Source organism: Rhinopithecus bieti, unplaced genomic scaffold (genome assembly GCF_001698545.2).
Source record: "Rhinopithecus bieti isolate Rb0 unplaced genomic scaffold, ASM169854v2 scaffold_12653, whole genome shotgun sequence".
Lineage (NCBI taxonomy): Eukaryota > Metazoa > Chordata > Mammalia > Primates > Cercopithecidae > Rhinopithecus > Rhinopithecus bieti.
This window is the reverse complement of record NW_016807437.1, coordinates 1,680,231-1,696,691: the sequence shown is the minus strand read 5'-3', so window position 1 is coordinate 1,696,691 and position 16,461 is coordinate 1,680,231. Positions and strand designations below refer to the sequence as shown.

The 16,461-nt window shown below is 46.9% G+C and overlaps 1 protein-coding gene across 1 annotated transcript; it reads left to right on the top strand.

Annotated features, from left to right (window-relative positions):
• Positions 1-2,146: 2,146 nt before the first annotated feature.
• On the top strand, positions 2,147-11,115 carry LOC108535738 (uncharacterized). Its single transcript, XM_017882007.1, has 2 exons — positions 2,147-3,678; positions 9,595-11,115. Exon 1 carries the CDS (start codon positions 2,300-2,302, stop codon positions 3,080-3,082), a length of 783 nt encoding a protein of 260 aa, XP_017737496.1. The 5' UTR covers positions 2,147-2,299; the 3' UTR covers positions 3,083-3,678; positions 9,595-11,115.
• Positions 11,116-16,461: the final 5,346 nt, after the last annotated feature.

Sequence of the window (16,461 nt, the reverse complement as noted above, 5' to 3'; positions counted from 1 at the left end):
CTCAGGGGGAACACATGTGGGGAAGGGGAAAACGCAGGATCGGGCAAAGGAGAAGGTGGGCTGTGATGTAAACAGTAATTCAGTAGGCCCCCAGAGAGCTCTGAAGCTCAGAGTTGTCTTACCAGGGACGCAGAGTCTGCACTTTTATTTCCACCCCTTTCAACGTAGAAAGCAACATAGTAAATGGTTGCTGGATTAAGGCTGAACTGTAAAGGGAGGGAGCATCACAGAGGGGAGAAAGCACTGACATGTAAGGGCAGCCAGTCTAGGCTCTCGACAAGAAGAATCTTTCCTGCAAAAGACTAGGATATTCAGGGCCCTCACTACTATACAATCCTCAAAAGGTGAAGCCAGGTCTCTTAGCCCAGACAAAGCGCTAAGACAAATGCTGCAAGTCCCTCTAGATAACCTGCCAGACGAATCTTCAGAGCAGGCTGGTACATTTTTAATGTCATTGAGTTCAGACATGGCTCCAAATTGAATGAACCTACAGTATTGAATTTTTTACTCTAGGATTCCAAATTGTGTGACCATATACCCAATGATGAGTTCCAAAAAGTAAATAATTCAGGAGCTAGTCACTCATGGAGGTCAGTGGTGGGAGACAGTTAACTAATCAGACGTTAACAGCTATTCATAATGACAGTCATCTTCAAAGGGTAGAGTCCAAAGTGGGTGAAATGAAATAAAGGAACCATACGTTCCCCAGATCCCATCCCTTATGTCTCTGCCTGATGCAGCCTCATCTCCAATCTCTGTGAACAGGCAGAAGCAAAAGTAGGGAGAATTCAAAGTCAACCAGGAAGAGGAAAAAATGAGAAAATGTAAGGAGATGGGACTAATTTATTAAATACATGCTATGTCAATTTGTATTACCACACTATGGATTACTATAATCCTAAGCTTTTCGGAAGAGGAAATTGAGATGCCAAAGGACCACTTGAAATCCCATGGATGTGGGAAGAAATAGGAAAGAGAAGAAAAACAATGAAGGCAAGAGGGAAGAGGGAACTGGAATTGGGCACATTTATCAGGAAAGGGGGACAATAATTTTTAAAATGTTGCCAAAGCACCCTGCAAGCTGCCAAAACACATGTTTCCTCCTGCTGCACCCAAACAGTGAGAAACCAAGTCCCAGGACTATGGTCCCTTAGTGACCTCGCAGCCAGCATCCACTGCCCTGCGCCTTTAATGATCACACTCAAACCAGGACTGGCTCTAGCCTGTGTGGACCCCTATTGGTGCTGCCAACAGTTCATCAAGGGAAAATACCATTATTCATAGCACTCCTAAAGTTCTGCCCTTCTGCAGAACAGATGGGAGGGAAGAGTCCGCCTGGGTCCTGGCAGTGGGACTGAGACTCTGGCAGGAGCGTTGAGGGAGGATTAACAAGCCAGAGTCTAAAAGAAAAGGACCATCCTGGAGGCACACCCAAGTGGCAGGCACTGTCCTCTCAGAACTGAACGAGAAGGCAGGGGGCATACGAGGCCGCATCCCCCAAAACAGTCTCACTGTGACCCTTAGTGCCACCAAGCAACCACGGAGGTGGGGCAGGTAAAGAGGGAGGTGGATGATGGAGGGAGTGGGGAGATGTTATTTACTGAGGAAGGTAGAACTAGAGTCAAGCAAATGCCAGCCAGCCTTTTGGAGGGTTTGGGTGGATAAGGGACAATGCCAAAAACAGCATTAATTTTCAATCCTGGGTGGTGGAAAGACTGTATGTATGTATGTATGTATGTATGTATGTATGTATGTGTAATTTCTCTATGTCAGACATTGCTGGCTTTGTGCCCCCCTCTATAATCTACTGATTGTGGGACTTCACGCGAGGTACAAAACATAAGTGACCTAATAAGCCCTCTCGACAGGGCTTCAGGGAGGAGCCAAAGCTGGCACATAGTCAGAGGGCAGGAAAAGTTCCACTCCCTCCGTGTGATTAGGAGGGCTGCTTTGTTTTCTTCCCAGGCAGAGACCTCAAAGAACAGTGTGACTGGTGGCTATCATTGGAATGCTCTAACGGGAGGGAGCCCTAAGCTAAGGGGAGGGGCTGGATCAGCCCCGGGAGGGCGAGCGACAAAGGGGCATTGTTTCCCGGGAGGGCAGGCTGGGGCAAGGCTGACTCCACTGCCGGCCTGGGTGTGGGCAGGTTTGCTCCAGACAGGAGAAGACCTCCATCCCGGCCCACAATAGCCAACCCAAAACAGTTTTGTCAAAGTTAAAAGACGCAGGAAAATGCCAGCGACCGTTTATTTTCTCCTGGGGTAGGTGGAGGAGACAGCAGCTCCTTTTTCTGGGCTGGATGGAGTCTCAGGGAGGGGGGCCAGGTGACAGCATCGCCCTTTCCTCTCCGGCTATTGCGCACCTTCTGGAGCCTCGCTCAGCCTGCTCCCTCCGGCGCAACACGCCATTGCTGCTACCCACAACGCACAGACCAGAAACCAGGATAGACAGAAGCCTGGGATGGCCTGGCACCGAGCAGGCCCAGCGCAAACGCAAGGTCTCTTTCTCTCCTCTCGGTCAACCCCACGCCCAGTCCCGGGAGAGGGAGCGGATGCTTATTTCCGAAAGCTGGAAATCCTGCAGTGGCAACTGGAAAAATATATATACTTGTGTGTGTGTGAGTGTGTGTGTGAGACAGTGTGTGTGTGTGTGTGCGCGGGCCCGCGCGTACAGTGCATATCGTGCCCAGCTACAAGGAAACCTGGCGGCTGCTCTGACAAACAACTTTGAGTCCCGGCAGGGCGGAGGTGGAGAGAGATTCTCCGCTTGGGTAAGGGCGGTTGGATGGCCGAGTACTCTATTTTGGGGCTGTTGGCCTTCTCCGGAGTCCCGGGAGTGCCTTGGTGTCCCTTCCCAGGGCTCGGGCTCCTTTGAGAGAATCAAGAGGAAGGTGTTTTTCACTAGGACTCGCGGCGGGCCCCACCTGCCTCCCGTGGCCTGCCGGGAGCTGTTACAGCAGGGTCTGCCCCTCGGACGACGGCGGCTCCAATCTGGGGTCCCGCCGGCGCGGACCCTCAGCTCTCTCCCGATACCCGCTGGCCTCTCACATCTTTGGTGGCACTCGCCGCCACGGGGAGGGTGAGATCAAAGAGGTAAACCTAGGCCTGGAGGGACGGCCAGGGCTCCTTCCCGCGGGCCAGCCTCTCGTCCTTCCTCCCGGGAGGGGGCGCCTTCCCTTTCTCCGGATGCGGGCCTTTCAGAGTCTGCGACGCCTTAGACTCCTCCCAGAAAAATGCACCCTCATCTACCCAATTCTGCCCTACCCTTTGGAGCTCCCGGACCCGCTGACCACTCGGTGAGGTCAGAGCCCACCCCCGGAAGGGCCGCTTGTCGGGGACGGGTTCGCCCTCTCCTGGCCTCCCCGGACCAGCGCGCGGGGAGGATCCCGGCAACGCCGGGCGGCTGCAGACCTTGAACGGCCTTAGCCTGGTGACCTCCCCGGGAAAGGCTGGGCGGTGCTTCCACCCTGAGGGCCACTTGTTAATTTGCAAGAGAAAGTGCTGCCGAGGGTCCACACGTGCGAATCCGCCTGTGGAGTGCGTCCCCTCCCTGGGGGCAAGGCCTAGGGGAAGCCAAAGGGGAGAAGTTGCCGGAAGACTGGGAAGTAAGGGCAGGGGCGTCGGAGGAATCGAAGGTGCAGTGACGTCAGGCTCGGACACCCGGCGGACTCCTCTCAAGGTGATCGGATACTTCCGAGAGCCCCACAGCCCTCCTGGACCTTTGCCCTCGCGTCTGGGATGCGCCTGGGCGCCCCCAGTCTACGATGCGTTTGTACCTCCAGTCAGGTGACGTTTCCGCTGGGCTGCTCTGCGAACAGTCTCCGGGCTCCTCCCCTGTGAGATATTTCAGTTTCACCCGCAGAGGGCAATCTTATTCCAAGTTCCTGAGCGCCCTAGGCCTCTCTCTCCTCCCTGTCTAACTGGTGAGGTGGGACTTCGTCATCTTCCAGGTTTACAGTCTTTTCCTCCTCATGAATTCTCTTTCCTCCCGGTCTCAGGCACTCGGCATTTCCAGTCGATCCAGCAGGTCTGGCTTCTCTCACATATGCAGTAAGGGTTAGGGGAGAAAGTCCCAGCTCGTCTTGTCTCTGGCAGAGTGTGAACTGGCTCTGCTGAGGAGGTGGCTGTCCTTTTATTTCTTCTGAGAACTGTTTATATATTAAGGAGCTTCACAGCCTCCAATATAAGGAAAGCAGATAGGAACTGATCGTATAAGACTCTGTAAATGTTTTAGACTTTGGCCTTAATGGGAAAGGGCCATTCGTGGGTTTTTGAGCAGCAGATGGACATTGCTTTTCACAATGACCACGCCAGCCGCAGTTTGGAGAATAGACTGTAGGGGTCACTGTGCAAACTGGAGGCCGCGATCCAGGTGTGAACCAGGTGAAAGAGAGCTCGGGCGTGGAGTGGCGCTGGAGGTAGAGAGAAGCACTCAGACTCTGGATTTGTTTTTTGAAAGCAGGATAAAAGGCCAGGCGCGATGGCTCACGCCTGTAATCCCAGCACTTTGGGAGGCGGAGGCAGGCGAATCATGAGGTCAGGAGTTTGAGACTAGTCTGGCCAACAGAGTGAAACCCCGTCTCTACTGAAAATACAAAAAAATTAGCCGGGTGTGGTGGTGTGCACCCGTAATCTCAGCTACTCGGGAGGCTGAGGCAAGAGAATCCTGTGAACCCAAGAGGCAGAGGTTGCAGTGAGCCAAGATTGCGCCATTGCACTTCAGCCAGGGTGACAGTGCAAGACACCAAGACACTGTCTCAAATATATATATGTATAAGATTTTCTTTCTGATTGTGGGGGTATGAGAAAAAGACAGGAATCAGGGATGACTCCAAGCAGCTGGAAAAACAGGTGCTGCTGGCTGAGATTGGAAGATGTTGAGGTAGAGGGGAAAGAGAGCTTAATGTTACATATTTTAGGCTTGAGGTGTTTATTAGAAAAACAAGTGGAGAAGTTGATTGGGCAGACACGCAGGTCTGGAGAGGGCTGGGCTGGAGATAGAAATATGGGTTGCCATGATACAGGCATGGGACTGAAAGCCATGAGCTTGGAGAGATCATTAGAGAATGAGTAGAGACAGAGCAAGGTGAGATCCGGTTCCCCCAACGTGTACATGCAGTCTGTTTCCTCTTCTCAACTACAGTTCCCATGGTCTGGTCTTGTTCACAGAACCTGCTCAAAGAGCCTCAACTTTCATCACATGTAAAACAAACGTCATTATAATCCTACCTCATAAGGTTGTTGTCAGAAAAAGTTAAATGCAGTAACGAAAGTGAAACTGTCTTCTGTTTAGTAGATGCCTTGTGTATTTTTAAAGTGTAGGCTTCATTATCTCATTCTGTGCAGCTTGTATTACTTGATTGTATCTTCACAGTTTCTGATGCATGCAAGGCAGACACTCTTGTTCTCACTTTATTGACAAGGAAAGTAGGTTTGGTGAGACAAAATAAGTCCCTGAAGCTGCATATCTAATAGTAACACCAGTGGCTGACCTATTTGAGCACATCTGCGGCAGGCACTGTGTTAATGATTTTGCATGTGTTATCTAGCAACAACACAGCGAGGTGGGGATTATTATCTTCGCTTGCACATGAGGAAACCGAAGCATAGAGAGGGTGGTTAACTTAGCCAAGGTCCCATAGTGAGTGGTTGGATGAGCCTGGGTCATGAAGCAGACCTCCCCATTCCTGGTTCAATGTTCTTTTCACAGCCTGGTAACTCCTCTTCTTCATCCCCCTACTAGACCCCTGTGAGGGCCAAGCCTCTCCATTTCTTCCCTTGACATTGGCACCATTCTTCTCTCCTTAGGTTTCTCTCCTACAAAGCCTGCTTGCTGCAGGATACAAGAGTTCAGTCACTCCTTGGGAACTGTCTGCAGGTGAAAACATTTTGGCTTATTGCTCCCCTTTCTGGAAAGTCCTTTCCCTTCCTCTCTGCCTTATGAACTCCTGTGTGTTCTTCCAAACCCTGGTGAACTCCTATGTGGTTTTCCAAGTCCAATTAATATGTCACCTCTGTTGTGAAGCTTTCCCTGCTTGCACCAGACAAGAGGCATGACTTAGACCATGTGATACTTTGTTCATAGGTCTATCAAGACAAACTGACAATTTCCTGTGGGTTTGACTGATGCCCCCGTAAGATTGAGATTTTTCTCTCAAAAGGTTCTTATGTTTTCATATATTTTTATCCAACACTCTGTTTGCTTCATGAATACATACATGGATGACCCATTTACAATCACTATCAAAGCAAATTTATGGATTTCAAATACTCTTTTAGAGATGAGGAAATAGGCTAAGAAGAATGATTTGCCCAAAGTCACTCAACTGATTAAATATTGGAGCTTTGCCGGGTATGATTGTGCGCGCTGATGATCCCAGCTACTCAGGAAGCTAAGGTGGGGGCGGTGGGGGGGTGGGCGACAGTGATCGCTTGAGCTCAAGAGTTAGAGGCCAGTCTGGCCAGCATAGTGAGACTCTGCCTCAAATAAATAAACATAAATAAATACATAAATATTGGAGCCTGAGCTCAAGAGAGGTGAGGAGATTTTGTCTGGTGAACCCCAAGATTTCACACGCCTATTGCTTCCCTCTCTGGCATCCAGGGTCCGGGAACCCTCCTCCAAATGCTCCTGCAGGTGGCAACAGAGGCCAAGGAAAGGTGAAGCATTCTGGCAGGAGTTCCGGAGACAGATGAGAAGCTGAGCTCCCTGAGGGCAGGGGCAAGGTGACTTGAAGAAAGCCAGGTCAGAGGGAGCATTTTATGCATCCATCATTTGTAATCCAGAAAGAAAAAGTTTAGACACTTTCAGTGTAAGAATTAGTCATACAATTGACATTGAAGAAAGGAAAAAGCAATTGAAATAAAAGGACAGTAAATAACAAACTATCTTACAGGAAACCTTACACCATGTGTCGCAAGACACCAAGCTAGAAAATAGCAGGGGTAGGTCAGTATCGGGCTCCATCGCCTCATGTTATCTGCACAGGGAGTCTCTGTCTGATGTTTGAGCACAGAGAAACAAAGTCCAGGTATAGTGCATTAGGACCCAGAGGGTGTTTATGCATGGACTGATGGCCACCTGGAGGGTCAGAGTTTCTGGCTTATTGTGTCCCCAGCTCTGTCCTAATACACATTTTTACCAATGGCTTGCTGAAAAAACAGAGGAAAGGTCAGTGAATTTGCCAAGGACAGGAAGCTCTGAGTGTTTGCAAGTGCCCATGTGGAGAATAGGGACCTGTACAAGTTTGAGCTGTGTGGGCCAATAGGGAAATGGAACAAATGGGCATTTTACCTTTGTGTTCAAAATAATTAGACAAGGACAGCATGGAAGAGACATGGCTTTAGTAACAGTGTATGTGGAAAAGAATGGGGCTGGGGCATTTATTATAACAACTGACATTTGTGCAGCATTTATAAGGCATTTTCATTACTCCTCATGACACTTTAGAAGTGGTAACGGGGAAACCAAGGCTGGGAGTATCTTGTGTAATTAAGCAGCAGAGCTGTAGTGTGAATTGTGTTTCTGTAACCCTGGGGTTACTTCTCTTCTTTTGTTCCCCATCTTTAATCAAGCTGCATGCTCTGCTCGTTCTTTTTTGTGAATGTCTCTCACCTCCAATCCAGTCATCCATCCCGTTAAAGGAATGGATTATCCATGTCTTTCTGAGACTATTGTACAACCTCCTCATTTAATCTCATTTCTCTTTCTTCCCATTAATTTTATATATGCCACATGAGCCAGATTACCAGATTTAGCAAAAGCAAAACAAAATCCAAGATACTCAGTTACATTGTTACATTTGAATTTTAAAATAAATAATTTTATTGTATGGGACATACTTATATTAAAAATTATTTGTTGTTTATCTGAAATTCAAATTTAACTGTGCATTCTGTATTTTATCTGGCAACCCTGAAAATCATGAAATACCACTTCCATGATTCGAAAAATATCCATTAGTTCTCTGTTACCTGAAGGACTGGGGCCTCAAACTCAAATTTTTACAGGTAGGTAACATACACATATGAATTAAGTGACTAGTTGGGTAAGTGGGGCCTGAAGCTAAATTCAAAATTGAAGAGCACATGTTCCCTGACCCCAGACATTCCAATTCGGACTTTAAACATATATAATCAACTCCAATAAAAGCAAAAAAGAAACACACACACAGGCACACACTCTCACACTCACAGATCCATAGGCATCAGAGAGTCTGGCTTCCAATCTGAAACCTGGGCTCAACCAAACCACTTGGCCTGGAATTGGCAGTCCCTGATTGGGCTTTCTGCCCTTCACTCTCACCACTCTCCACCATGGGCCCTCCCATCTCTCCTCCACCAGCTCATCATGGATGGCCTCCCTCACCCATACCCGTCTTCTTACCATGCCAGTCTCACAGGCCACTCAAGTCCACAGTGATCTTTCCCTTTCCATGGTCAATTTTGGCTCCTCTCTGTCCCAGGGACATCTTTAGTGGTCACGTCATTTTTCTCTCTAACACCCGAAAGGGAATACAGGAAGTGACTTTGAGAGGCCCCTACCATATGCCAAGTCCTCAAAAAAGATCTTTGCTTATTTTTGTTCTTCTCTCTCTCCTTAGTGAGATGGTGAAGTACTCAAGGGCAACAACCCTGTCTCATATGATTCCAAATGCTATATTGAGCTTTGCTATAACATCCATGCTCAATATATACTTTCTTACTGACGGGTCCAAGAGTGTACACACTCGTGAACTCAGTGACCGTAGACTGGAAGTAAAATCACAAACCAGTGCTTCCCCCACCCCCACCCATCCTTCATTCACCTCTGTCACCTCCCAATTCTGGTTGCAAGCATTTTTCAAGTCTGAGGCTTTAGCCCAAATTTAAACTTTAGCTTAAATAACATCTTTTTTTTTTTTTTTCAGAGCTGATAAGAACTTAAATTTGAAAGATGGTTCTTTTTTTGGCCTCAGTCCTGCTGGGTAGTTGTACCTTATTAGAAAATTATCCATAGCACTTTCAAAGTCCTCCTCATGAGCATATTGAACTGAGCCAGACTTGGAGCTTTGAATGGAATGCCATTTAATCTTGGCAAAGCTCCACCTTTTGTTTCTAAGGAGGGATAAAGCCTAAGGAACATGGGTGACTTAGGGACCATTTGCACCCAGACCTGATCTGCTGGGGAAAGGTTCGGAATCCTGGAAATACACAAATTAGACACTGAGCTGGGAAAAAGAAAGAGACAAGCACTGGTCAGGCAACCTTCAGTTTTGCTAATGCCAAAGATTTTAAAAATATCATCCCCTTCTTATGATTCCTTGGCCTGCCTAGCTATGTTCTGGCTGAGATATGCTGAGCTGGGCTGGGCTGCCGGCTCCGGGACTGGTTTGTAGCCAGCTGTGCCTTCAAAGAGCTCTCTTTTCAAGACGTCCTCCAACTCCAGATTCCACAACTGCCTCCAGGAGCTGCTGGGCCAGGGAGGGCCTTCTGGAAGCCCGGCTTCCTTTTGAATTCTGTTTTTACTCTTTTTTTTTCTTTATAAACAGATTCTCTTCATTTCAATGGGAAAAAAAGGTGTCACGACAGATCCATGTCTCTATTTTACCCTTAGGCCTCAAACTTCTTCATGGGAAAAAATGGCTTCTCCTTTTTTAATTGAATGAACTGGAAGAAGTTCATTGTTATTCATCAACTTCAAAGAGACTATATGAGGCCCCTTGGCCAGGACTACAGAGCAGTGTTTTTAAATCAGAAATTATGGCCAAAAAGAAGAGGAGACCAGAACACATGGGTAAATGTTACTGAATTAGTGGTTTTCCTTCAATAGTTTAGTTTTGGTGTGTGAGAGGAAGAAAGTTGCAAGAGCTTATGTGCCAGGTACTGTGCTATGATCTGAAGATGCAGAAATGAAGAAAATGCAATCCCTGGCCCTCCCACCTGATGGGGGAAGTGGACTTCGCACCCTGTGGATAAGGACTAAGGAGTACACAGTGTAGCACTGTGGTTAGAAGCACCAGCTCTGTCATCACAGGGCTTGGCTTGTTCCCTGGCTCTGCTGTGGGCTGTGTGGCATTGGGCAAGTTACTTAACTTCTCTGTGCATTATGTTTTGCATCCTAAAAATGGGGTGAGTGATAAAATCTATGTTATATGGTTCCTGTAGGGATTTAGTGAGTTAAAATAGTTAAAGTACTTAAGCTCAGTGCATACTTTGAGTGTTTATTACTATCATTGAGAAGATGTAGAGGAAGTATATGGGCATAGAGAGCAAGGTGCAGCTGACTGCTTGGATGAGGCAGCGGATGCTTCAAAAAGGAGGTGACATTTACTCTGCACTCTGAAAGGTGAGTGGGAGTTCAGTTGACAACGGTGGCGTGAAGGAACCCAGGCAGTGGGAAGCGTGGTCGGGGCAGAGAGAAGGTGATGGCTTGAAGGATTAGCAGAGAGGTCAGTGTGGCTACAGCCCGGGACTCTCCTGTGGCTTGGGGGAAGGGAGTAAAATCACAGGCTGAGTCTGGAAAGGTGAGTTCAGGCTAGACTGAGAAAGGCTTTAAACTCCGTGTCATTCATTGGTTCATATAAATCTATTATCCCCATAAAGATGAAGAAGGAAGGCATTAAAAAGTTATGTAATTTGCCGGGTGTGGTGGCCTACGCCTGTAATCCCAGCACTTTGGGAGGCAGAAGCTGGCGGATCACTCGAGGTCAGGAGTTCGAGACCAGCCTGGACAACATAGTGAAACCCTGTCTCTACTAAAAATACAAAAATTAGCCAGATGTGGTGGTGGGCGCCTGTAATCCCAGCTACTTGGGAGGCTGAGGCACGAGAATCGCTTGAACTCGGGAGAGGTTGCAGTGAGCCGGGATCGCGCCACTGCACTCCTGCCTGGGCGACAAAGCAAGACTCGGTCTCAACATCACTGAACCAGTAGGGGGCAGAGCTGGAAGTTGAGCCAGGGTGTGTCTGACTCCAGAGCCCCGCACCTTGACTTTGTGCTTTCTCACAATGCCTATGGCTGCTGCTTTAAAACAGCACTTTCCGTTTGCCTTGTTAAATGAGATTGTATATGAATTATACTGCACTGTTTATTTTTAGAGAAATGAAAGAACCTAATAAAGGAATCTGACATGGACCTTGGGTGAATAAATATGCCCTTAGGCTGGAGTGTATTTCAGAAAGCCTGGAGAGGGAACTTGTGCGGTATCCCCAAGGCTCAGGCCCTGAGAAGGCATGGCCACCTGATACCCTGGTTCCTTTAGCACAAAATTCCCATGATAACCTCAGTTCGCATTTCTTTGAGATCTGCTTGGCAGAGCTGTGCGATACCTGAAACTCTCTGGGTCATTTTGCTTTGATGAAGGGCTTTGCTGTTATAGGGGCAGTCTCAGATCAGGTGGTGGAGGTCACCAGGCCTTGGAGAAAAGCCCAAACATCTTCCAATGAGACCAGGCCCTGTGATAGCATCTTTCCAACCCATTAATGGTCAGCTGGGCTTTTTTGTCCTGGGTCCATTCTGAAGGTCCTCACTCCCTTCTTTTCAGAGACACTCACTGCTCAAGGACACTTAGTCTTTAGGTCCCTGGCACCTCCTGAGAAGTATCTGGGGAGAAAAGAACAGGGCTACAGTGGGAAAGCAGACAACAGGTGCCAATTTCCCTTCTCCAAATACTTCCCTGGGAACAGTTGCCGCCCATAAGCATCCTAATGCAGATCCACGAAGAACTCTTTCCTGCCACACAATTCACTTTTTTTTTTCTTTTTTAAGATGGAGCCTTGTTCTGTCACCCAGGCTGGAGTACAGTGGCGCAATCTTGGCTCACTGCAACCTCCACCTCCCAGGTTCCAGAGATTCTCCTGCCTCAGCCTCCCGAGTAGCTTGGAATGCAGGCGTGCATCACCATGCCTGGCTAATTTTTGTGTTTTTAGTAGAGATTGGGTTTCACCATGTTGGTCAGGCTGGTCTCAAACTCCTGAGCTTAGGTGATCTGCCCACCTCAGCCTCCCAAAGTGCTGGGATTACAGGTGTGAGCCACCTCGCCTAGCCCACAATTCACTTTTATTCTCTTTCCCTTTATAACGCTGACTACAATTTGTAGTTTTATAATTTTGTGGTTTTCTTGCTTACTATCCACCTTCTCATTCCCCTGTGAGCTCCATATGGCAGGGGTCACATCCATTTTATTTCCTGTTGTAGCCAGCATTGAGGACCGGGGTGACACATGGTCTTTTTTCCTGCAACTCTGACAGTTCCTTTTCTCTCTCCTTCATCCGCTCTAGTGCATTCTCCTCTTTCTGGCCTTTAAGAGTTGGAGTTCCTCAAGGCTCTTAGGTTATCTTTATCTCCCGCTTTTTCCCAAACGCTCACCCAGGTATAAAGCTTCAATTAGTCTACTTGACATCTTTGTATATCTTAAAGGCAGCTCAGATTCCCAAGTTAGCAAGGCAATGCACATGATTTTTTCCCTAGAACTTGGCCCCTTCCCAGTGTTCTCTGAGTAAATGGCTCCATCAGGCACCAATATGGGCAAGACGGAAACCAAGAAGTCATCCTGATGTCTCCTTATTGTTTACCCTCCCCGCAAGCCAATCACTTAGATTTGTTGATTTTTACCTATTGCTCAAATCCACCTACCGCTCCCCATCTCTGCAGTTCGTGTTGTAGTCTTCACTGCCTGCTCTTTTCACCTGACTAGCTTATTAATGAGTCTTCCTGCTTCTGTTCTTGTCCCCCTCCATTATTTATGCTCCAGCCAGAGCATCCTTGAAATGCAAATCTGATCATTTCACCATCATAACACCCCCTCCACCAACACACACACATACACACACACAGACACACACACACACACACACAATGCAAAATTCTCTGACAGCCTCCATTGCTCTTACAATAGAAGCCAACATCCAGCTGGGCGTGGTGGCTCATGCCTGTAATCCCAGCACTTTGGGAGGCTGAGATGGGCAGATCACTTGAGGTCAGGAGTTTGATTCCAGCGTGGCCAACATGGTGAAACCCCGTCTCTGCTAAAAATACAAAAATTAGCCGGGCATGGTGGTGTGCACCTGTAGTCCCAGCTACTCGGGAGGCTGAGGCAGGAGAATTGCTTGAATGCAGGAGATGGAGGTTGCGTGGAGCTGAGATTGCACCACTGCACTCCAGCCTGAATCAACATGGTTAATATGGTGTCAACATGGTGACAGAACAAGACTCCATCTAAAAAAAAAAAAAAAAAAAAAAGCCAACGTCCTTTGTTTGTGTTAGCTTTAAAGGCTTTGTAGCCCAGACCATACAGTAGGCCGACTTCGGCAATGCACTCTCTGGCTGATCTCGTATGATCCCCCAGTCTCTGGCCTTTGTGTTGGGAGACACCTCACTCTGGCAAGCCGCCCTCTTGGACAGTATTCCTTCAAGACAGCTCAGCCTGATTACCTTCCAAGGTCTTCTCTTGACCTACAGAGAGTTCATATATCCTTGCCGTGCCAAATACTGGAAGGGCAATTGTTCTTGTGGCTGTCCTCTCTCTTGGGTTTGCATGCCTATATGGGTTTGCATGCCTATCTTTTTTTTAGAAAGCAATAAAAAAAAAAAAAAGAATGCTTTCTTTTAGCTTGGAATTGAATGCCAGTCTATATTGTTCCTTAAACTCCACAAGATTTGTACAAATGCCTCAGAATGAACTCTTTGAAGGGAGCTGGAACTCAAAGCATAGCACTTTCTAAAACAAACCCTCTATTTTTGCCTGTTCAACCTCTACTCTTTCATAGCCAGGAGTGGGGTTGAAGTAAAGTTCACAAAATGGATTTGGGATCACCACTTTTGTAAATCCTTAATGTGCCATCATTTCACTTTGGGAACACATTGCCACCTCTGGAATGAATCCTTTTGGGGAGATGGCCAGCACTGAGTAGTTCTATTTACAGAATCCTGTTTTAGAGAGAGAAGATGCTCACTCGATGGAAGAAGTCAGTTAGAATCTACCATTTTCAGACAAGAAAGGGAATGTTCCTTTTGGAAAAGTTGGGTGGGCACAGTCCTGAGCAGTTAGAGGCATCGTAACAGCACCAGGAAGCTGAATGCAAGGGCATAAGGACTAACTTGGCTCCTTCGCTGATATGACTGATGCCTGAAGTTAGAGTGAAGGTCTTTTGAAACTCCTAACTTGGCCCCACTTCTTTTTTACCTCTTAGCCTCTCAGTCATTCCATGTACCCCATCTGGGGGCCCTCCCCAGGGATAGCTTCTGGCCTCAGCCTAGACGAGCTGCTTCTGTCAGAGATTACTCTCTAAGAGGCATCCCCCAACTCTGGGCCACAACTGGAGACGTAAGTGCTGCTGTGCCCTGGCCAGGTTGGACAGCCACACTTCTCTTGAACACTACCCAGAATCTCCACTTCAATCAAGTGGTAAGAAGGGTCCTTCTCTCTTGCTCAGAAGTCCCATGGCTGTCTGGGCCTTGCCCCTCACTGAGTTGTTGGTCCATTCACAGAGTATTTCTCTCGCATCTCACCACGGCCAGCACTGTACAAATTCATGAAGGAGATGCAATTTGTCTGAAGTGCTCATGACCATGGGGAGGGGCATTTCATGCACATTGGTGTAAATTGGCACAACCTTTCTGAAAAGCAATTCAGAAATGTGTATCAAGAGTATTAAGGGTGTTTTTTGCCATTTGAGAAATTCCATTTCAGTAACTTCCATTTCAAAAGCAGTTTCTAACAGGTTTGTAATGGGGAGTTGTTTTCACCTTGGGAAATCCATCTTTGATGTCGTGTCTTCTGAATTCTATTTGATTTGCTCCTTTAATAACGTCATGAAACTCTGTCAGTTTCCCAGTTATATATGGAACACAGAGCGTGTAGGCAGTCAAGGTGAATTTAAGGCTGTATAACTTTGTGAATAATGTTGTCAAAGAGAGAGGCTGCTCCCAAAAGACATATGGTTTCCAAAAGCAGACTGGTGTGGTGCTGAGTGAATAAACATTGTGTGGGGATCTTGTAAAACGGGACATTTTATGAGCCCCTCACCTCCCATTCTGATACAGCAAGTCACGGTGGTTTCCAGGAATGTCTATTTTTAACAAGATTTCCTTTAGATTTTGATGCTCAGATAGAGGTCTGATAATCACAGCTTAGAATGTAATCTACCATAGGCTGTTTCATTTTTAAGAAATTCTACTAGATCTTATTTTGATGGAATATTGTATGTCACATGGGATTCATGCATTCAAGAAATATCTAAAATACTAGACAAGCATTCTCACTGCCAAATTATAGGTAAGAGTGTAATTTCAAAAAATATTACATAACCCATATGCCACACTTTCAAGTGCACACACTGTGTATAGATACAGAGAAATCTAGAATGACTTCGGTATGCAAAGTATTCTGCTCACTAGCAAGCACAGGCACTTCATTTCTTTTCTCAGTGTCATGGGACACACGGGTGCCTGTTTCTATTTCACCTTTCTAGCACTTCTCAGGCCCCATCCCTAAAGATGTGGTCTTAGAAAAAGCAGGATTTTTTTTTTTTTTCTCATTTCTATCTAATTCAACTGTTGACTTTCCATTCCACCTGCAGGCCCAGTTTGGTAAATCAGCTGCAATTATTTTTGCTGTTAGGAAGATATCTGTAGGGTGGAGTTAATAATACAATTTTGGCCAGTGGTTCTCAAAATATATCATGCATTGAAATCACCAGGAACACTTTTCAAAACCAAATGCACTGGATTCACCTCAGTCCAATTACGTCAGCTTCTCAGGGTTGGGATTTTTTCTCAGGTCTTCAGATGATTCTAGGTGCAGTATGGTTGAGAACTATTAATTTCGCCTAAATTCCACCCGGGGTAGCAATAAAAGTGTAGCAGGGGCCAGGTGTGGTGGCTGACACCTGTAATCCCAGCACTTTGGGAGGCGTAGGCGGGGGGATCATGAGGTCAGGAGCTCGAGACCATCCTGGCTAACATGGTGAAAGCCTGTCTCTGCTAAAAATACAAAAAACTAGGAGGGCGTGGTTCAGGAGCCTGAAATCCCAGCTACTCAGGAGGCTGAGGCAGGATAATTGCTTAAACCCAGGAGGCAGAGGTTGCAGTGAGCTGAGATGGTGCCACTGTACTCCAGCCTGGGCGACAGAGTGAGACTCTATCTCAAAATAAATAAATAAATAATTTTTTAAAAAAGTGTAGCAGGAACCTTCATTGAACAGTTAGGAGAAAAAGATGTTTTTTCCCTTGTGCCCTACCCCCATTCATGATTTCATGATTGCCTCTGTGCCCACCTGTCCTCCTGTGGTTCGGTTTGCTGTTTTAAAATTCTTTTTCTTTTCCTTACAGCCTTCCATTATTCTTCTGTGGTGTGCACCTGTATTGAAGTTTTATTACATTTAGACCTTTTTATTACATTAGTCCTTTTATAATCTAACCGTTTTCCTTTGGAGTATGACCATGTTATCTAGGATGCTTTTTAAAAAATGGAGGTTCCTT